At 46.9% G+C, this 22,433-nt stretch overlaps 1 protein-coding gene across 1 annotated transcript; it reads right to left on the minus strand.

Moving 5' to 3' along the window:
- Nucleotides 1–619: 619 nt before the first annotated feature.
- Nucleotides 620–8,478, minus strand: sim (bHLH transcription factor single-minded). Its single transcript, XM_017898232.1, has 8 exons — nucleotides 8,289–8,478; nucleotides 6,828–6,913; nucleotides 6,467–6,556; nucleotides 6,139–6,360; nucleotides 3,581–3,795; nucleotides 2,791–2,897; nucleotides 1,401–1,886; nucleotides 620–1,323 (listed from the first exon to the last, which is right to left on the minus strand). Exons 1-8 carry the CDS (start codon nucleotides 8,461–8,463, stop codon nucleotides 620–622), a joined length of 2,085 nt encoding a protein of 694 aa, XP_017753721.1. The 5' UTR covers nucleotides 8,464–8,478.
- Nucleotides 8,479–22,433: the final 13,955 nt, after the last annotated feature.

A 22,433-nucleotide genomic window follows, 5' to 3' on the forward strand; every position in this document is an offset into this window, starting at 1 on the left:
ACTTAGTTACTCGCTAGAATACTCGAGGCTTAACTGATATTGATCTTGAAGCAATTAATTATCGTTAGTTCTACGTTCTTCGAACGAGGAAGTTAAGTATCTTGATATGTGAATAAAGTATACGGATAACAGACCCAATGAGAAAGGATCAACGAATGTCGGGGTAGATCGTCAGTCATGCTCTACACACGGTATACGAAACATTTGCTTAAATATATCGACTGTACACCTGTCCTCGTTACGAGTCTTTATACAAAATCGGCAGTACTCGGCGACGTTCTCAACATGCCCGTGTTACCTCGGTTTCATCCTGGTTTCACTCGTCGTTTCGATTTCACTTCGAGTTCGCGACGTTTCACTGCCAGTTAGTGCCAAGGATGATCTTCCAGATATCCGACGATCGGGCGCACCAGATTTTAGCCTTCACTTGAACAACCTGTTCGTGTTCGTTGTTCACGGTGGTCCTCGAGTTATCGTCACGATCGTCCGTACTCGATCGTTCTTGCGAGAAATCGTTATTCGCGCGAGGATGGTTGGACTCGGTGGACGTATCACAATAGCAGGACTCGTGGTTACAATTGGTGTCGACGTGCTATGCGCAAGGCGCTTCTAGCTGGTGTCAGTGAACGAATTGGTGAGGCGCTTCGTAATGATGCTGATAATGAATGAGATCTTGCACAGAGCTGGGGCTGTACTGCTGCGAGTCCACGATCACGCTGGTGTACCCAGGCGGCGTTGGTTCTTGGTGATGGTACGAGTGTTTTGCAGGGTTGTTGTTGGTGTTGTAGTGACTCAGATGAGGTTGATACGAGGATTCGTAATGTTGGACGTTGTTCGAAGCACTGGTACTCGCAGTCGCGTTGTGAGTTTCGTTGTTCAGGCTGCAATTAGGGTACATGATCACGCCACCGACTTCGTTCAAGTTCGACGGCGCCGAGTCGGGCATGTAGGGATGGTAGTAAGGATGATAACCGTGTGGTAGAGAGTACACGCTCAGGGTGCTCGGTAAATGATTATCCATGGCGTCTGCACTGGAACAGGAACTCGACGAGGTGGAGTAAGGTCTGTTCTGCTGGTTACTTTGAGGACTGTGTTGTTGTTGCTGCGGCGGTGGTTGCTGTGGCTGTGGCTGTGGTTGCGGCTGTGACAGACTTGCCGGAGGTGTCGGGTGATCCAATAGGTGAGTGGAATGCTGATGTTTCGGCTGAGCGTTTTGGGGGCTATGTTGCTGCAGGTTAGACGGGGAGTTGGCGTGATGCAGGGGGTGAGGATGCTGCGCTTCTTGTTGCTGCGGAACCGCGGCGAGGGGATCTTGGTGCATTTCTGAAAGAAAGGTTCCGATGCTTAATTCTAATCCTTCTTACGTCTATTCATGATCTCTGTACTCGATGCTTCCTTACCTCCATATTGATAGAACCAGTCGGAGTTGTACTTGAGATTGTCCTCGTGGGAGCTGCTGTTCACGTTCTGAGGCTGATAAGACGGTGACAGATAGTGATTGTGATTCGTCAGATCAACGTACTCCGGTCTAGGATATGTGGCACCGTTCGCGTAATCGTTGTCAGGCGATTCCTTCGATCTGTTTCGATACGCCGGTGAACTGGGACTGCGATTGTCCAACTCGTTCACGCTACCACTGGTGGTCGGCGTGGACAGTGGGGTGCTGGGCGGATTGCTTGGGTTCGAGCAGAAGGACTTTTGCTCGCAGCTCAACAGTATGTCCGTGTTCTCTGGTTTCGTCAATACGTAGTTCACCGACACGATACAGTGTGGTCGGGAACTTCGGGAGTTGTGCACGATCGTGACGTATGACTGCATCCAGACCCATCCTCCCGATTTCGTTAGAAACCTGTAGTACTTGGTTATCACCTGTCCCTTGAACAATACTGCAAACACAAAGAGGAAAGATGAGGCACCTCGCATTAAGATTAATTGGATTTTAAGATCATTTCCGAACTCGAATTCCTCTTCGTAAGGTATCGGAGTAGGAAAGGTGCCTCGCGAGGCGTCGAAAGAAAATTTTCGAGCGTAACGTCGATCGTACAATCCGCAGGCGCAGACATTAGTGGCATTATGTCAGGCTCCCTTCGAGTTGCGCTCGTGAAACTGCGAGTCTGTTCAAACAGTGATAGCAGTAACAGCCTCCTCCTCTCTTGCCCTCTTCTGCCACCCCTCGCCCCTCCATCTCTCTTCCTTCTCGTCCACCCTCGCGCTGACGTTCACGCACACACAAATACACACGTAGACACCTAGGCACAGACACGTATTCACGGGCCAGCCTCTCTTTTCTACTGTGCTCATAGCGCCATAGCAGCATTGTTCAATCAATAATGTACACCCTGTATGTACTACGTGTGCATATACTTAGACTTTAACGTGCTGGCGTGCGGCAAAGAAGGGGTAGAGAAAAAGGAGAGGAGAGAAAAAAGGGAAATGCTGTTATATCCGCTGCTTCGCCTCAAAAGTCGACTCGCGGAGGATGAGAGTAAGGAAAGATCAAAGGATATTTCGTCAGCGAGGGCGTCGCCGAGTTAAGCAGCGTCAGCTGCTTTTGGCCTTGCGAGAGCCTCTTCTCCGAGCACTCTGATACCACGTCGACGCCTCTGAGACCGCTTTCGGACTACACGCGTCAGGGCAAATAAGCCCTGTTTCGATCTACACAATTTTCACTCGACGTTTAAACTTTCCGCGAAGATGCAACTTTATCAGATTCGAAATGCGAAGTTAACTTAGAGAAAACTTAGGAAACCTTCACTTCCGATCGAAAGACTCGTCACTGCTGGTACTTACACGTTTCGTGAGCGTATTTCAGCTGCATCATGTCGCACCCGTGCACGTAATGGTACAGCGTCTTCTCGATGAGATCAGGAGGATCGTAGCCGGTGAATTGCGATACGCTGTAACAGCACAAAGGAGAACGAAAAACGAACGCTACAATATCGCTGCGCTAACCTTTCCTTCGCTACAAATATTCCAGAAACGAGTATATTTATTTTTACTCGGATCTGCCGGAGTCCCGTCGAATTCGAGGTTTACATAACCGTCGCCATCCGTGGAAATCGATTTTCCGCACGCGATATAAAATTTCATCCCGCGTTCCATCGCCCTACCCCGTATTTATACTCCGTCACGTGTTCATTTCCCAGCTTGTACGTGCATGATACAGTCTTGTCCACGCGGGATATTTATTTGACACGAATAAAAAAAAGGGAGGGGAAAAGAGAGAAAGAGAAAGAAAGAGGAAACAAAGAGCAAAAAAAAAAAAAATATAAGAGAAAGGAAAAAATATGTAGCGAGTCCGTGGTAACACGAAACTGATTTTAATGGCCGCCGACCAGGACCCTTCTCTACTCCGGCGTCGAAATATCGACGACGCAACTTAACACCGCGCCGTAATTGCAGCGACAGAAATAATCTGGCTCGTTGTTTCGTCGAGTTTCCCCCTTGCCCCCTCTCTTTTTTTCCCTCCCACTGCTCGAATTCGATCGAGACACCAGGCAAATAAACGTGATTCACCGGAAAAATCTCCATAGAAGAGGATCGATCTATTCCGAGGCAATCAATTCGCCTTCTTTCTTACTTGCCGTCGACGAAGATCAACTTCAGGTCCAACGACGCACGGAACATGAACATGTTCTGGTACAGCTTGATTTCCGTGTGACAACGTCCCGGTAGCGAATGACCCACCGCCAACAGGCCCACTTTGCGAATACATGGCAGGCCAGCGCCATCTTCGTATTCCGAGCCTACTGGGCCCTCGACGATGCACCTTAGATAGCCGGAACAGTGTATCACCTGTAAAACGAGATCGATTCGTCTGTACAGAGAAATGTTCTTCGATATTCTCGTGTCGAGCTAAGCTTCCCCTAGATTCGATTCGATTAACTTGGCGAACGAAGATTCAGATTAACCTTTGATCGAAAGACTGGGGGGCACAGTTTAAAGGCGGGAACCGTGTGGGTGTTCAAACGAAAGTCGCAATTAAGGGTGGCACACTCGACAGGGAGGACTTATCGTTATTTACACATGTGCGCATGATTATTCTTAATGTTATACAGCGGTCCCGATAGAGCGTAAGTGCGACACTCGAGCGAGTTCCCCGTGGGGGTTGAAGTGCGGATTTTCGCGTGGAACGACGCCGCTCCCGGGGCAAATTAACAATTCCTGCTTAATTAAATGGCCTTAGAAACGGAAAAAAGCCTCGTTCAACGTCGCCTGCGTCTCGAGTGCATCGCGGATTTGTAAAGCAAATAGGCTTGTTCCGTATGCCCGCGTTGCATACTCGCTTCTCTCATATATGCAATTGCGCGGTGCATCGGCGCGGGCCGGAGCGTGCGAGCACGGGAACACGAGGGTGACATGGAAACGGCAGGAATGGAAATACATAATTCGTGACGGGGTGCGCGAGGACACGCGAGGATTCTATCTCTGGAAATGAGCACGAGAGACTTCACCGATGAATTCATTTTACCCTGATATAAGTTCTAATTTCTTAGCCGAAATAATTTTCGCTGTCGATCGTGTCCCTACCGTCGAAATTTTTCAAATTAATTCCTTTTTTTGAAACAACACGAGGATGTATAAAAATTGATAGTCTAAAATTACCAATTTTTAATTTCGTGTACTACGATTTTCACAAGAATTTGTTAAAATTATTAATCGTTGGAAACCGATCGAGGAATCAAATGTTTCTCCATTAGTCTATCAGTTCGTAAGATCGTGGATCGGATCTACCATACGCGCTCGAATCCGTGTAAATCCAACAAAACGCGTGCTCGCACTTCCACAAAGTCGAGCCAACTACGGTTTGGTCTTTGTGCGTCTAAGTGCCATACAAAAAGCCGCCTCCGTTCCCCGAAACCCCCCTCGGGGAACCAGCCTTTAACAGCTTACAGGGGTTGCATTCATGACTTTGCTCAACGCCTATTGGGGTCTTTTCTGTGTGCGATTCCGTCGAGAGCCACGGTCATCATAGCGCTGCGGGCTTGAACGAGCTATTTGCCAAACATTTTCCTTCTCGAGGGCTGTCTCCACGGCAAGTGCAAAGTGTCGCAGGTCCCTTTTCCGGCCCCTGCGTTACCCTTTACGAGGATAAGTTGAACGATCGTTATTGCTCGGAACATATGTAGCACATTTGGCGAAACTGGGCTCGATGACCGTGAAAGTACCGGCTTTTCCCGATTTCCGACCAATCGTTCGTGGTATTAATGATCGTAAATCGTGGCGAGCAATCGTCGACGGAGTCTGGACCGCGCCGGCAGGCTGTGCTTTAATCGGATCGATGAAAGTAATTTGGATAATCCGTGAATAACGATGCGCTCCGTGTTCGGGCACATCGATCGCAGTCTCGAAAAGTGGCTGTGAGATATTCGATTCGGTGTAATTGATAGCCGCAGTGGTCGTCGATGGTAAAATGGTAAATAACGATACGCGAGAAATTCGAGAAAAATTTGTCATTTTTACCCCATCGCGAATTTTTTGGGAAGAATACCTCGTCGAAGACGAACGAACGGAAAGGCACGTTCGAGGTATAGAAAAATTATCGGGGAAGCTCGAATCGATGCGTACCGGGGACGGAATGAAATCGGCGGAAATAAAATTGGCCCACAATGGGAAAAGGGTAGATTTTCCGTAAATCTCGATTATTCCGGATACGAAACACGCTCACGTGGCCGGTGTTTTTATTGCACGGAAGGAACGGATGTAGCCGAGCGAATTTAAGCAGCGCGCGTTCTACCTGGTGGCCGTTTTCTTTTCGACTCGCGCGTGACCAGGACAATGCCGTCCCTACTTAGCTCGCCACTTCTTATCTCTTATTTAGCATTTGAATTTTTATTCGTTTTATGATTTCCTGTGCAAGCAGCCTAGGCGTTATGCTAATCGCCGATCGTCTCCTCTACGGCGTCTCCACTCCGCGGCTTGTTTGCCGCGAATATTGCGCGATTTACGAAACCCAATAAACCGATAATCGCCGCGTACTTTCGCCCCCATGATAACCATGAACGCTCGAATTATTTTTGGGAATTTTTCCCTGGCTTTCGTGCTAGATCGATCAGTCTAAATTATTTTAATTACAGTATCCTTCGGTTTCATCTTGAGACGAAAAGAGGATATTTCGTATGATTTTTGTCACGTTACCTTGTATCCCTCGTTGACGAGACCCGCGCACCTCTTCGCCAGATTACACTTCATCCTCAGGATAAAAACGCGTTCCAGTTCGATTTCATCCCTCGAGTTTGCAGGCGGAAACGTGAAACCAGCGAGGTCTGCAGGACTCTGAGGTAGGTTTAGGACCGACATCATTTCCGCGTGATCGTTTTGGCAGATGTACTCGAAGATACTGTTCCCCGTTAATTCCACCTGGACTCATCAACATTTTTCGTCAGCAGGTCTCGTTTTCTCGACGAAGTTTAATATTTTGGCGCGACACAGAGAGATAGGTAGAAAAGTAAGGAATATATCTGACCTGTGCCATTCCCAGATGCACGCTGGCAGTTTCGCTTATGTACATGATTTTTCCATCGGGAGCCAGGACGAACACGAAACCGTCCAAGGCCTGAAACGAAGAGAAGATGGTCAGAAGTTAGAGTCGACCAGTTGGTTACGCCAGGATCCCCTTTCGTATCGAACAGAAGAGCTTTCAACTCCTGGTCGCGCCTTTATCTCGTTTAATTCGAAAGAAAACGAAATAATAAAGGTTGTCAGGATAATGAAGTGTCTGTCTGTGGAAATACTAAGGTTAAACTTGACGTTGTTTGTCCGACACAACGTATGCAAGACGTCAGATCGATTTATAAGGCGCGACACAGAGAACGACGAGTGCTTACTTGCAAAATATAACTAGTCACCTCCTTGAGGGCGAATTGCAGGGAGATGTTGGCTGGCTGCGAAGCGCCCCATTCTTCTCCGAGCCCTGAAAAATGATTTCGCCATCGTCACACTTTTCCTCTACCCGATCTATTCGAACGCGACGAAAAAATTCCTTTTTCTTTCGATTCTTCTTACTTGGGAATAAAGAAAAATTCACGCTAAAAATTCGCTCGTTGCATCGTTCCCTCCCCTTCGAGTCGCAGTCAGCGCGATGGATGAATCGCGCAAAGAGTCAGGAATTTTACATTTTGTATTTTGAGCTCGATAGTAGGTTTATTTCGATCGTTTAAGCCATCCTGCGACCAGCGTAGACACGTTGAACGAGAGATGAAAGAAAGGATTTAGCAGACCGGTGGAAGATGTCCGCCGTGAGGTCGCGGCACACATCACAGCGAGTCGATCTTCTTATCCCGATGATCCGATATAGATGTTTCTAGCAACGTTTCGTACTCGACGTGTAAGTAAGCCTGTAGCCAAGTATTTCGTGTTCGTGCATTAATTACGTTCACGCGCGGCACTGCCACGATTGCAGCTGCGGGGGGCGTTTTCTGCAGGCGCGCGGAATTTCGCGGAAAATGGCTTGATCGTTGCCATCTCTCCGGAGACCCGGTGTCTCGTTGGAATTTCATCAGATATCCCGCTTATCGATATTCCCGTCCGCGTCGTTCGACGGGCGTACGATTTTTTAAATAACAATCGCCGATAAAATCGCGCCGCGCGACTCGCTGATTCGACGATACAATTAAATCGGACAAAGCCGTTAATAACACCGCTATTTATCCCCGTGCTCCGTGACAAGGATGACCAGTACGAGGTCATTTATCCGAGCGGGAATTTCACGCCCGTTTACCTGTTCACCGGCTAATTTTCCACGCGAGCGAAAGGGAACACCCGTGAAGTGTCACGGAGTGGCAACGTGTCTCCTTTATTTCCCTCCCTTTCCTTTCATTTCTCCTTTTTTTTCGAAGAATAAAGACGCGGCCGTATTCTAGAGGGATGCAGCCACTTGAAATTCAATTCACCGATGTCGTAAGAACGCGAGGGGTGGGGGCGAGACGAGGGAAGCCATTGTAACACTATAACAGCCCCCATGCTTTGCTTACAAAGCAGCGGGGACTAACAATGCATTAAGTGCGCAATCACATCCATCTCATCCGATACTATTTGCCCTTTGCGCGTAAGTGTCCGGTGGCTGAATTAACAAAGAATACCGTTTCAATCCGTTTACCGCTAAGTGAAGTTTATTACCCGGCACGTGGTATCGATCTCGCGTAATCACTCACACTTCGACAAATACAGATCGATCCGTTTCCTAGCCTCGTCTTCCTGTCGTTACCGTATCGAGCACCCTCCAAGAGCGTCATATCCTATTTACTAGTCGGGTATCGTGTACAGGGTATAATTATTTATAACGCTACCATGCGGGAACAACGCTCGCATCTTTAAATAACTGGTCGTCAATCGAATGACGCTGGCCTTATCCATTTGCTCGGTGAGGGCGGCAGGTACAGGCAAAAGCTTTCCAAGCTTAAAAAATTCTTGGTTCTCCCGGTCGCGGCGGACTCGTGCTGCTTTCTTGCTTTTCTCCTTCATTACGACTTCCTGCGGACCGGACGTACTAGCGATAGAATTGCCGTTCAGAGGATAGTGATTGTGCGAGCTTAGGTCTAAAGTGTCTTGCGATGAATTGTCTGAAACAGAAAAATATCGCGGGAACGTTAAGAGAATTGGCTGTCGTCGAGCTTCTGTTTGATGAAAAGGGAACAAGGACGATAGCTCGAGTACGAAGAGAAAGAGGGTGGAAAAATGCATTTAAACCGGAAGGTTAACATTTGTAAAGGAGGAAGGCGAAAATAAAACGTAGGTAAACAATGTGCAGGAAGTAAAAGGGTGGAAGCTGCAGGAAGAAGTTCACGAAGTAACGTTGCTAATGTCGCGATCGACGTCGTCGAAGAACGATACAGCGCGAAAGCCATAACGACGCCGAAGCTGCTCGTTATGAGAACCGAAAGCAAAGGGAGCAAACCGTCATTAAAACGCCGGCAAGAGAGCAATCTAACGACGTAGCTACCCATCTACCGAGACTTCTCACGGATGGAAATTCGCTTGAATAATGCATTTTTTTCCTGCTCCGTCGTTTCAGTCACCAATTCCGCGACTCGGTCGCAACATCTTCCCTGTGAAGTGTGTAACAATGCACCTCGACTTCGTAAAATCGAATACAGCGCGATATCTTCCTTCCTCGTTTTCGACTAAGGAATCCTCGGTTTTAAAATACAATCGCGAAAAGTCAGAGAAGCAACTGGTTAAGAAATATCCCGAGATTTCGTAAATTAATCTATGTCGTGCCAATAAGGCGTCAAGAATTCGAATATCCTTGGTTTTCATTTGCTTCACTCGTAAAACGGCGGGAAGGAAGGAAAATAAAGAAGGTGGAGACTTCGGGCGACTGGAGGTATATTAGCGTAGTACCTAGAAGTACCACAGAGGAGTTAACATGCATAACACCGTGGAAATAACTCGACTGTACCTATTCCTGTATTCCCGGAATCAACGGTTAAAAATCATTTATACCCTGTACTCGGGACAAAGTACGTCGTGAAACTTCTTTCCCGTCACGATGGCGGAACGAATAGATTCAAGAAGGTGCGATTCTAAAGAGGCAGAATGAATCGAGCTTGCGATCAATCGTTCGCAAACGACGAAACTGAAACTGAAACTGTCAACTGGAAAGCTTTAAAATTAAGAACGAATACTTCCTCTGCAGATTTGATAAAATCGATTGTACATTTTTCGCATGGTGTATCGAAGCATCGCGATGATCTTTGGCTGGCATCCCAAGCGGAGACGCGAAGGTGAGAATTCGAAGGAGAACAGCCGTCGCGTGAACTTTTAAAATTGACATGTTTCGGAACAAACTTCGGTACCTTTCTGAGCCTGTTTCCGTCTCCAACTACCGATATAAGGATCGCTGTCTAAAATAATACGTCGACCATGACTCTCGACGGTGGGCGCCATCTTCTGTCTTCACGTTGGACGCGCGCAATTCGATCAAACCTGCGTACGAGTACTACCATAGAAATTCGTTCGTGACACTTGGACACTTGGAAGAATTCGCGTGCTCCGAGCAACTTCGCGTTGACCACGTGTTTCGGACAACGTCGAAAGTTTTCACGGAGCTTTCAGCCACTCGATCGAATCCCCTCAGACACTTTCTCTCGGTCGCATACACACACAGGCACACATGTACACGCAGCTTCCTCTGGATCTGGACACTGTTAAAAGAGAGACAGACAGATCCTTTAGCTCGCCGGGTGGAGGAAGAAAAAAGTCCGCTGATCTGGAGATTTCGATTCCTGTCACGACCTTGAAAATACCGAAATGAACATTGACTGGGAAACACGCACCACGACCGACGTCCTTTACGCTTAAATTACGACTAGTGCACGGGGTTGTTCGGTTCGTGCAGACCTCGTGTCGCGTTTGGTCCTTTTCTCTTTCTCTCCGTCGACGTGTCTCTCCTCCTACTAGCTGTTCCTTCGCTTCCATCTCATCCCCAATGCTGTTTCTCGATGGGGTAGGTAAGCCGTGAGGTACCACCCTTATTTTAAGCTCCACCCTTGGAGCAGGGTCAGTCGAAAGACCCTCTGTACACGCACGTGAAAACTCCTCTGTCTGGGTTCCCTGTTCTCGACGAGAGAGACGGAACGGCCAGTTGGAACGAGAGGAGCAGAGGCTGGCTAAGAGGGAAAAAGAAAGGAAACGAAGGGCGAAGTAGAGAGAAACGGCAGAGGTTGCCGGGGAAAGCCCAAGTGATTCGAATGACGACCGATCCGGACGGTCGTATAGCCGAGACGACGGGTGGCAAAATCGAAAGCAAAGGCGATTGCTGGTGGCCGTACTGTTCCCTTGACGAGGTACTATAGGTTACCCGTAGCCTGTCCAGGCCGTGTACGCTTTTGCCGTGTCGCGAATATCGAGAATCACGAAACACCTTGTAATTCCAACCGCCTGAATCTTGTGACGGTCATTGGGTAAATGATATTGGGTAAATAGGTGGCTCGCTCTGATCGCGCAATAAAATTTATTGCCGTCGAATCAGTCATATCGTATCATATCAGTCATTAGGAGTAACATCAGCAACGTAAATAAGACTTATCGATACATCAGACGAGACTATCGTCGATAATCGTCGAGATGAATAACGAGGGAAAATCGAATTTTCCGAAACAGTCTCCCTAGAGATCCTGCAGATGTAGCTTAGAAGCCAAAGATTTCGTCACGTCCGAAAATTCTCTCTGGTCACCATGGTCACGTGTGCGAATTCGACCGAGCGAAAAATCTCGGGAACACCGAGAATGACAGGTTGGAACCTGCTGTTTACGACTGGGCTGTATAACCACCTTGCTATGCACCTTTTTGCCAGGAGCAAAGTGCATCCCGAAATAGGAAACATGTGTTGCCAATGTGTTCCGGAAGGAAGAACCTGCTATTGCCTAGACGCCTCTTCCTCGGACACAATGTCTACGACCTTAGCCACGGGAACACGTGTTTCTCTCCTCCTGGCGTCGTTACCTTCGCTTCCACTCCGTAGTATTCTTCGTTAAACACTTTCTATACGCCCTGGCTCGGGTCGACAGGTAGAAAAGATCTAATACGAAACATGTGTTTCTTCTTCCCTTCGTCTCTCGTCATCCTCGCACCTTTCCAGGGCTAAGACGCGATATAACGGTCCGAAACAGACAGAGAGAGACGAAGTTTGCTTGCGAGCCCTAGCGCATCCTCGTGGTTGCACCTTAACTTGGTCAGGATTATTTGGATGTCGGGAGAAAACACCGGGGTAACTGGAAACGTGTCATTCGAGGTCATCGGATGATAAATATTGATTTTTTCGAGGTCAGAACGACTTCCAAACGGTCGTTTTACGGGGAATCTTTTTCTTTGTCATGGTTCTGTCATACCCATGGAACGATCGATGGAATTTTTTGGCAAGGTTCTTTCCATTTCAGGATAGGTTATTATATGCTGTTATAATTAGGTATATAATCGATATTCGCGATAAGTAATCAGCGAGCATACATATGCTGATCCAATTTGTGCTCGGCGGTGTCCAAATCCGACGTTCAATTAACGGATCTACCACCTAATCTAGCCGATTCATTTAGGACTAGGAAATTAGCTGGAATCTCTCTCGTCTATCGGATACGTTTAGAATCCGTCGAATTTCTGCCAGCAATTTGTAACGCATTTATTAATAACAAACGTTGTTATGAAAATAAAAGACAAACGCATTGATATTCTCTTCCGCTGTTTTGCAAGGTGCGTTGTTTTTAAACAAACAAACCTCAACAACACTTCGTCACGACAAGATTGACAGCATTGGCACTTTTCATCCACCTGCAAATGTTGTTGTCAACGGTTATTTAACGATCATCGAACACGTTTTTCCGGTATTTACAAACACCCTGTACTAATCAGAAACAAGAGAAGGTTCCGAGGATCCACGATACCGTCTTCTTTCCCCCTGGAACTTGTCGTTTCCAAAAAATCCTCGATTCATCCAGTGACACGTCTATCGTCTCCCCTAACGTCTTTACGAACAAACAACCCCAAAATCACGACGTCGAATTTTCAAAGAGCTATCACGGGCCGAGATCTGAGGAAACAGGAATGCGTGGATCGTGACACCTCAATGCGACCGTCGACCTAGCGACCATCGAAATTAATGAATTCCAACGTCCTTTGAACAGGGAATCCCAGCGAATCGATTCGTTTTCGTTCCTGGAGCGTATCCAGCGGCACGATACTGGGTCAGACCGTGAATTAGCATCGTCGAACGATCACGATGGCGAGCACGGAGAGGGCTCGTATACACGCGGGGACACTGGAGACACGGCTGGTCCTTGTCGTTCGTGACCGTCTCAATGCGTTTTCGAGGGTGCGCGAGCCTGCAACTCTGCCACGGCTTAACATCGGCTCACCTACATTTTCGTCGCCGGATACGACGCATAACCATCCCCTGCGCGCTTTTTCCTGGCCGTTACACCCCCGCCTTGCGTCCCCGTTCGCCCTGAGAACGCCCTCGTGTTCGACGAAAAGACAAGGGGGCTGGTACACGCGCGATTCATCATCCCCCTTTGGCCAGGACAGAAAATCCATTCACCGATCCCACGACACAACGGACCAGAGTGTGCTCGCGCATTTTAACAACCCGAGCGAAGGTTGACTGGTGCGTGTCGTTGCTCTAGGTCGTAGGACAGAGCTTGATTTGTTGCTCTGGCTGGAGATCTGGATTTCCAGAGATTTCTTCGCTCAGATGCGAACCCAAGTCTCTCTCGAGACAGATGCACGAGAGAGATCAATGAATCCGAGTTCATCGAGGACTCGGTACTATTTTCCTGTTGCGAATGGACCGGCCATGATGTAACGCGATCGTGGCTCGTGTTAGGCGATTAGCATACCGCGTGTTGGAGCATAAACCACGACGTTTCTGCGAAAAATACGACACGAGTGGTGGTAAACGTGGACCTATTCCGCTAAAAGAACAAACATCCGAATTGGCTAGACGTCAACCCCCTTGTACATCCCCTGGCGCCGTTGACTTGTTGTTCGTTGTACGTATATCAGTCTCGAGAATACTATATCACTTGCAAATCGCGTGTACAAAACGAGAACAACCGGATTGCGAAATTTGTTCATCCCCCTCTTTCGTTTAGGATCGATTCGCAGAATTTTATCGTGGAATATGTCGCGTTTGACGTATTTATCGAAACATTTCAGAAAGCGCGCCGCGGGAAACGCGGAAAATTTGCATCGGGTACATCCGGTTTACGTTTCTGTCGCGCCTATCGATGGAAAACCGGAATTGACGGAATAATCGCCGATTTATTTTCATTCACGGTTGCGCGTTCCAACATTTTCATAGAGCGCGTATTTGTGGCGTGAACACAACCGGTGCGATTTCTCGCGTGCACGCGCGGCGGTGTGTGCTCGATCACGGAAGACACGCCGGTATTACGGGTACGAAAATAACGTCGGCACGGCACGCGTGTAAATCTCAACAAATATTATCTTTGTCACTATTCCCCCGCGCACACGGATCTTGCATATTTGCTCAAAAACTATAGGGTACACTCGATATTAATCCACGGTTCTCCAACCAGCTACGGCCCCCGTTTCCATTCTGATATCGTTACAAAGACGTCCGAGCTACTGATTGCGAGTTTATCTCGTCCACGGCTTACCGTGCTTTCGCTTAAATTCCCGAATTAACGCGATCGTTTCGAACCTTACTATTCTATCGCACATTTCTCATACATTTTATATTCTTAACGTGACTAGATCTTTGATCTGCTTTCTCAATGAAACTCAGATTCGGCAGTGTGATACGTTGGAAATTGACCAATGATCGGGATCCAATCTGAATAAAATCGTCTCCTTTGAATGTCTGATTTAGACCACTTTTAATTACCTATACAGGTATACGTTTAACTAGATCCTTGATCCTTCTCCTCGACGAAATTCACTTATGGCACCGTGGTACTTTGGAAATTGGTCAATGATCGGGATCCAATCTGAATAAAATCGTCTCCTTTGAATTTCTGACTTAGACTTTTACTTTCGTAATTACCTATACAGGTATATCTTAAATAGATAAAATCGAAGCTTCACTCTAGGAAGCCATTTCGAAGAACTGGCGAGGTAGCTGTTACGTAGAACATAGGATGATAGGTATTTCGGTGATTAAGATACGTTGTAACGAGATCGTTTCGAATCTCGCTGTTCTATTGCATATTTCTCATATATCTTACATTTTTAACGTGACGTCTAATTAGATCCTTGATCTTTCTCCTCAACGAAATTCACTTATGGCACCGTGGCACTTTGGAAATTGGCCAATGATCGGGATCCAATCTGAATAAAATCGTTTCTTTTGAATTTTTGACTTAGAACCACTTTTAATTACCTATACAGGTATATCTTGAATAGATAAAATCGGAGCTTCACTCTAGGAAGCCACTTCGAAGAACTGGCGAGGTAGCTGTTACGTAGAACATAGGATGATTGATATTTCAGTGATTAAGGTACGTTGTAATGCGATTGTTTCGAATCTCGCTGTTCTATTGGACATTTCTCATACATCTTATATTTTTAACGTGACGCCTAACTAGATCTTTGATCTGCTTTCTCAATGAAACTTAGTTTCGGCACCGTGGTGCTATAGAAATTGGTCAATGATCGGGATCCAATCTAAATAAAATCGTTTCCTTTGAATTTTTAACTTAGAACCACTTTTAATTACCTATACAGGTATATCTTGAATAGATAAAATCGGAGCTCTACTCTAGGAAGCCACTTCGAAGAACTGGTGAGGTAGCTGTTATGTAGAACATGGGATGATAAGTATTTCGGTGATTAAGGTACGTTGATCTTCTGCTTGTATCGCAAGTCCGCGATTCCACGTGGAGACGCGGATACTCGGAATCGCGACTCGTTTAAATCGCGTTACGAGCCATGTTTTCTCTTCCATTCCGCTGAGCATGTAGAATCGCGAGGACGGGTCTACGCTTCGCTCGCTGACATATCTGCGCTCTTACGTAGCTCCCGTTTGATACGTAGACGGTACAACACGTGGCCACGGCCACCATGACCCCATGGTCTCGCGGCTACGTACTCCACTTACTTACAATGTTGTTCGTGGACCCAACAAACAACAGCCAACCGTGGAACGTATGAAGTCGGTAATCCTACACCTTTCCTCCCCCGTACCACGCTTACCCTCGAATCGCCCACCTCGGATTTCTCTACGTCTTCCAGCCAGCGTTGATACACTCTCGCGACAAGCTGGCTGATCTCATTGCATTAGCCGAGCTTTCATTTAAAAGAAACATGGTAACCCGATTTCTCGTCACGAATCGTGTGTGCTCGTGTTTCGGCTCCGAGGTGGCTAACCACGGGGGAGAAACTGTTTATCATCGTGGAAACGTTATCTTCGTCGATCTCGTCTCGCGGAAATTCGGGGGAGGTATTCGTTGGATGAAATTTTTGAAATTTCCTCGTAAATAACCGCAGGAACTTGGAGGTTCCTCCAACAGCATTCTGGAATCAAAGTTGAAGAAACTTAAGAGCATTCGGGGATTGACTATCGATCGCGAATTCGACCGGCGTGTTTAGACGCCAGGTTTGCGACGCTGCAACGCGAGAAGTAGGTCTGCAAACTCGTAGCAGGGCAACAACCTAATCTCGAAGTTGTCACGCGAGGTACATAGCTGGAAGCTGTGGACGACGAATTTTTTCCAGCATTCGACGTTTCCCGAGATAGGTGGCGTACTCGAACAAATTGCGTTTCCGCGAAGACAGAAGGAGAAAGAGTTTCAGCTATCGTCTCGAGGAATCGCTAATTGTGGGGTGAAGCAAAACGGGGGTATTTTGTCCGACTGAAACGACGAGTAACAATTAGTGTAACGGCAATCTGCTCCCTCGTGGCGGAGGAAAAAAATATATGTAACAACCCTTCGGGACGAAGAGGAAACGTCGCGCGTGAGAAAGCCGCCCTTGTTGCACGTGAACCACCAAAAGACGACGTGTGCGTGCACAGCAGCGAAACGTTTCCGCGAGATCGTGTGTGTACGTCCTCTGGTGCAACGACGATATAGTTCTCGAAGTGCTTTCGGAGAAAAAGACGGGGGAGAGAGGGATAGATGGGGAGGAAGGAAGACAGAGGGAGACGAACAGAGGGGAAAGGCTGGCTAGCAGAAAAGTCAGCCCTCTCATTCACGTTGTTAGTTGGTACCTCGTTGAGAAGATGGAGAGGGTAGAAACGGTCGAACTACACGGGAGAGAGAGCCTCGCACCCCCGACGGTCTCGAATGGGCGAGGCCCCCAGCTTTTCATCCGCGAACAGCCCGCCCTTAAACAGCCCTAAACTAAGTCACTTCAGTGCTGACGTTAAGTGTGACTGATCGTCCAGGCGTGCCTCTAAAATGGCCACCCAACGTACGCGATGTCATCCCCGATGGGACCGATCACGCTCGCTGGAGCAAACGAATGCGCTCGCATTGACCGCGCCAGGATACCGAGATCTCTCCTCTCTCTTCTCTCTTCACCTTTACAGACGACATTATCGTACCATGGCACACTATCGCACTTGGAACAGAGAAAGTCCATGTTGGCGTTTTAAGATTCGATAATTCGTCGAGGAACATTCGACGTTATCTTAGACGTAATTACTTTCCTCCACTGGAAAAGGGTGTGAAAATGAGAATGAAAATTCGCGAAGGAATTCGCGAGGGTTGGCTGTTGCTAATAGACGGTGTTCGTTTATTATTGTGATCTGAGAGATGTTTCGTAGCGCGATAACGAGCAAGGCCATCGCGAAATTCCAAGTTCGATGGTATTTTTCGAGTGTCTTCTCTTTGTAAACGATTTGCACTGCGGCGCGAGCATGGTCACCGTTATCTCGGTCGACGGCGATAATTCCGTGCAAAAATGGATAATTGGTGTCGCCTGTGTTTTCCACTTGGACACGTACACTGCGTTGAATGACGCCACACTCTACAAAGTATAACATCCTACATACGCCGCTTGCATAGACGCATCGTTGCAACGAGCGTGTGCAAGGAAAAATATTCTCCAATTACGTCTGACGATTTGCCGGCGTGGAAATCCGTGGAAATTTACCGTGTTCGGTTACAGCGTTACGACTTTATCCCGGGTCTTTGTCACAGTGCTACCGGCCCGTTTGAATTTCAAATTGCGAAGAAAGTAAATACGAAAGGAAGCGTATTATCTCGTAACAGGACAATTTTTACGCGACCTTAATTAACGAAGAATTTCGGGGTCCTTGAAAATCGCCAGAAGCGGTGTTAAATAGGGTGTTATTCGAGACGATGCGAGGTCCAGAGCCAAGATTAACGTACAATTATATTATACTTTGGCTGTCGTCCAAGTAACCCGACTTTGCTCGCTGTTTCATTGACGTCACGGTTTTTCTAGATAACTCTCGTCTTCTTTTCCTTTTGCTTCTGCACCTTTTTCGCAGTACGTCAAAGTAATGTAACGTTTGTCTCGGTAACTGGCGAGTCGGTGTTTCCGATGCTTTTCACGCGTCTCTTCTTTCCACGTTGCTTTTTCGCTCATGGAGACGAAGCGTTATGACAGTTGGAAAGATTTGCTTACAGCAGTGTCCACGGAATCCCGAATAAATCATCGTCGCGTCTAAATCGGACCGGGAAAAAGCAGAACGCCACGGATTCCCGTGATCCATTATCCCGGGGCTGCCACCCTGACGCTCGCAAGAATTATGATATAGGGACCGATATAAATCGAGTACACAAATCAAAGGAGAAGAAGTCGAAGATATCAGGAAGGAAGTGTTTACTACAAATATTTGTAAAGCAGCGTCTAGACCGCCTCGCATAAATCACCAGCGACACGTTATTCCTCCTCTCTCGCTCTTCCCTTATAAAAAGGGAGATAGGAAGAAAAGGAAGATGGACATCGAAAAATGCGTATAGCCAATTCATTACGGCCGCGTGTATCGTTTAATTAGACACGGGCGTATTAATAATCTATTCCAGCCTTAAAAGCATTCCTCCTGAGAGAGGGTTTTAGTACCATGTCTCAACGAAACGAATGCCCAGCCGGTGCTAAAAGAAAGAACACGCTCGAGGTTATCAGTGACATCCTGCAACGTAATAATTTCGCTAAAATATTGCCACTTTGATGATTGGCCTGTGTGCTCGACATCCAGCCGTTCGTAAACCTAAAGGGAATAAACGTTTCACGCATTCCTGATGCGTCTCACAGTCTTTACAGCTTATTATCACCTCCGCGTTTTTGCACTCTCACCCCGAGGTATACATCAGTGCTCGGAGGAGGTGCACGTCAAAGGAAAGCTGGGGACCAAGGGCGGCCGTATATTTGCAGTGTTTCTGCGAATCCGCGAGGCCACTTTCGGAGCAAGTATAACAATCGACTAGCGAAGTCGCGCGTTTCCTGGTACACCTCGAAGGATATCCGTCAGCCTGCGATATTTCCAATGCCTCTCCGAGTCGGCCATATTGAATCGAAGTTTAATCATCGTTATTATTAATCATTGTTACCAACCAGGTTTGATCTATCGACGAATTATCCTAATTTTCCTCGCTTTCTTCTTCGATACCGTGTCAATAATTCCGAATTATGTACCATTTTTACCATTTTTTCTCTTCTCCTTTTCGGTTCCCGATTTTTATTAGTAGACCTGTTACGCGATACGTGGAAACGAAAGCTTCGTTTTATAACGAAATACGCGATGGAACACAGGCAATCGGTACGAACGGAGCAGGAGTCTCGGGCCCGTGTTTCGTTGCTTTTGCCATTCGATTCGGCTGTAAACGCCACGACTCGTCTCACGGTCGTGACGCTTTTGCTGTGGAGAAGAGAAGCAGACGAAGAAAGCGACTCGCGCGCCATTCCGCTGAAACGTGCACTGTGCGATATTTTGCGACGAAAAATCGCTAGGAATAGCGATGCACTCGTGCGAAAATTCTCCCCGCGATTCGATAAAACTCCATTTAAATTCGCCGCTGATACAAGGTTTATATTATTCCGCTGTTTAACCTGAGCTTTAAACCACGTTTATTTATACAAAGTACATACAAGCATTGCGAAACATCGTCAGGGTAATCAACAAACGGAGTCTCATAAATTCTCCATGGCACGCGCGTGATTGAAAAAGGTATTTAATCCGTGATACGGATATTTATCCGGAGATGAAATTAATTGGCGATGCTGGTGTACGAGTACGCGTCGATTAAAACGCGTGAATGAGAGAAAAAAGAAGAAAAAAGGGGAAAGAAAAAGGTAGGAGAAGTGGGAGAAAGAACAAATCGGTCTCCGGTTAGGCACCAACGGTGTAACCTTGGACGCCGCTACGATAACAAGGATGTCTGTTATGCTGACGATGCATCTTGTAGCATAATCAGACTTGCATATACCGTAAGCATCAACTACACGCGCAATAAAAATCTGCACACGAGTGTAACGGCAACGGGACAGTTATAGTTCATCGGGGCCCATCTTGGAGTTCGTTCGTCGACGACTAGGAAGAAATTATCGAAGCCAAGCTAGCCTATTTCGTGGAACAGAGGATAACGATCGGTGAAAATGAAAGAGATGGAAAAATTCGCGATTCTTTGTCTCGCTGATCGAGAAATCTTTCTCCATCTAATATCCGCCAAAAATAATTCTCCGGGAAGGAATAGATGCTCGAGTCGCCTGAAATAATCTGTAACCGGCGAGAGAAATTACTCGTACGTACCCCGTAGGCTTCTCAGGGGAGAAAGAAAAAAAGGAGCGACGTAAAGTTAATTTACTCGGCCGTAACTCGATGTTGTCGCCGTTGCGAATTAAGAACTGGGCCCCGGGACCGAGTCGATGACAAAAGGCAACGCAGAGCCTGACGAAATTCTCGAATCTCACGTGGCCGTGCGCCATAAGCCACGATGGGGGTTGCCTGCCGTGACGACCCGCGACACTCGTTGCTCTTTTTTACTATTCGCCGCGTTCCCTCGACCCTCAGCTCCGTGGCCGCTTTTATTTAACGATTTCTCTCCCGTTTCACTAAGCCAACCCGATACACGAGCGAACTTCGACCGACCGGCCTGGCAATTTAGCAGGATTATTGGAAGTCGTAGCTCGAGGAGCGCAAGAACGCGACCACGCAGCCATGAAAAGAGAAAAATTGCCGCGAATCGCTTCCTTTCGTCCAGAGAAATTTCTTTCCATCAAAAAAGAAAGAAGAAAAAAGGAAAAGTCGAATCGATACGAAATACCGATTATATCTCGCCAATGGCGAAATGGTACCCCTTCTCGCGATAAATCGTTTCTCCATGGAATTAGGAGTAACGTTCTTTCTTAATTATGGAGTGTCCACTGTCCAATGACTTCGAAGAACACGTGAGTGGAGTTTTACGCGACACTGTGCGTAAGGGTATAACGGCAACCAGTTGATTTAAAGGCGATACGAGTACTCACTTTTCATAGCGAATGTAGTATATCCAAATGTCGGGGTATTCAGATCTCGAGGAACACGTGGATGATGGTGACACGTAAAGGCACAGAACTTTTTCGAAGGTAACGACTCAGTATCATCTCTTCGACTCACGGCGAGTCAGGTCAGAGGACAAGAGGACAAGCGGCGGAACTTAAGGTCGTCGTAAGCAAAACTAAACTTCGAGCTTCACTCGGGGTCCCGATGTTACATATCTCCCCACCACGGCTCCCCTTTTTAGTCATGTGGGAATTACATGCACGAGAATGGTTACTGATTTCACGTAAAGGACGGCATCGCTCTCTGCCCCCTCCCCCTTTGTATCTTTCTCGCTCTTTGTTTGTTTCAAGGTGAAACAAAGTCTGAAGTTGCGTGGTCCGTGTCACTCCGCTTTGTATTACAGACTATACAATGCATTATTCATACTTTGCTTATCAAAAAAAAAAGAATTTCCTCCTTTTATTCGGTTTATTTTATTTAGTCTCGTTTTTCTTCGTGTTTTATTCAGAAGATGGTAAATAATCGAGATTCGTATTTTTCTTCGTTGCTACTCGTCGGTGCAACTTCGCTGTTTGCATACGATACGTTCGTACTTCGTTACCGTGAAATAATTGTTACCAACAGCAACGCAGATACTCACCTCCACCCCCCCCCCCCCCCCGAAAAAAAGAGGAAAAAGGAAGGAAACAGGTGAATAAAACCGGTTAAAAAGTACAATTACGAGATAAATAATTGCGCGAGCGGATGGGGTGGAAAAATACGAATCAACGGCACCCTTGACTAGTCGCGCGAAATTTATTTACTTGTTGCGCTATAAACGAGCGCAATAACGCGTGTACCAGCGGTCTCGTGCCATTTAGAGGATGCAACGTCGTAAATCTCAATCGGACGAGCACCGACCGCAGAGTAGGAGGTCTCCCCGAGGAAGTATCGTATGTCGTGTTTCTACACATGTCGAAATGCTTAAGTCGTTTTCACCTATCCGGCCGCCAAAACGACCGTGTAACAGCTGGACAGTTTGCGGCCTCTCTGATCCTCACCGAGGTCCCTCCGAAAGATCATCGCGATCGCTTTTCTCGAGTTCGCGCCTTCGTTTCCTCTTCAAACAACGAGGAAATGGAGAAAAACACGAGAAACTGATTCTACATCGAGGAACTAAATTTTCGCGATAAAGAGGAAATCGAGTCTCTCAAAAGTACAATCATTAATTTCCAAGATAGTTAACACGTTGACGACTAGGTATTTCATCTCCAGTCTTTCACGTAGGACCAGGCATATAATAGGCTTTTAACTCAAATAATCTACGGCATCGAGCCTACGGCAGCTATTACGCGATAAATAAAACGCAGTTGACCATTTACCAATCCTATATTCTAGGAAAAACATTTTCCAATACATATTAACCCCTTGCACTCTGCGATTTTTCGTTGCAGACAACTAGTAATTCCAAGACTTTCTGCCATAAACTGAACGATATTTTCAAAACGGTAAATAAGAAATCGTATACAAATTAAAACGTAGAATTATT

The sequence above is a fragment of the Eufriesea mexicana genome, unplaced genomic scaffold (genome assembly GCF_001483705.2).
Source record: "Eufriesea mexicana isolate 0111107269 unplaced genomic scaffold, ASM148370v2 scaffold653, whole genome shotgun sequence".
Classification (NCBI taxonomy): domain Eukaryota; kingdom Metazoa; phylum Arthropoda; class Insecta; order Hymenoptera; family Apidae; genus Eufriesea; species Eufriesea mexicana.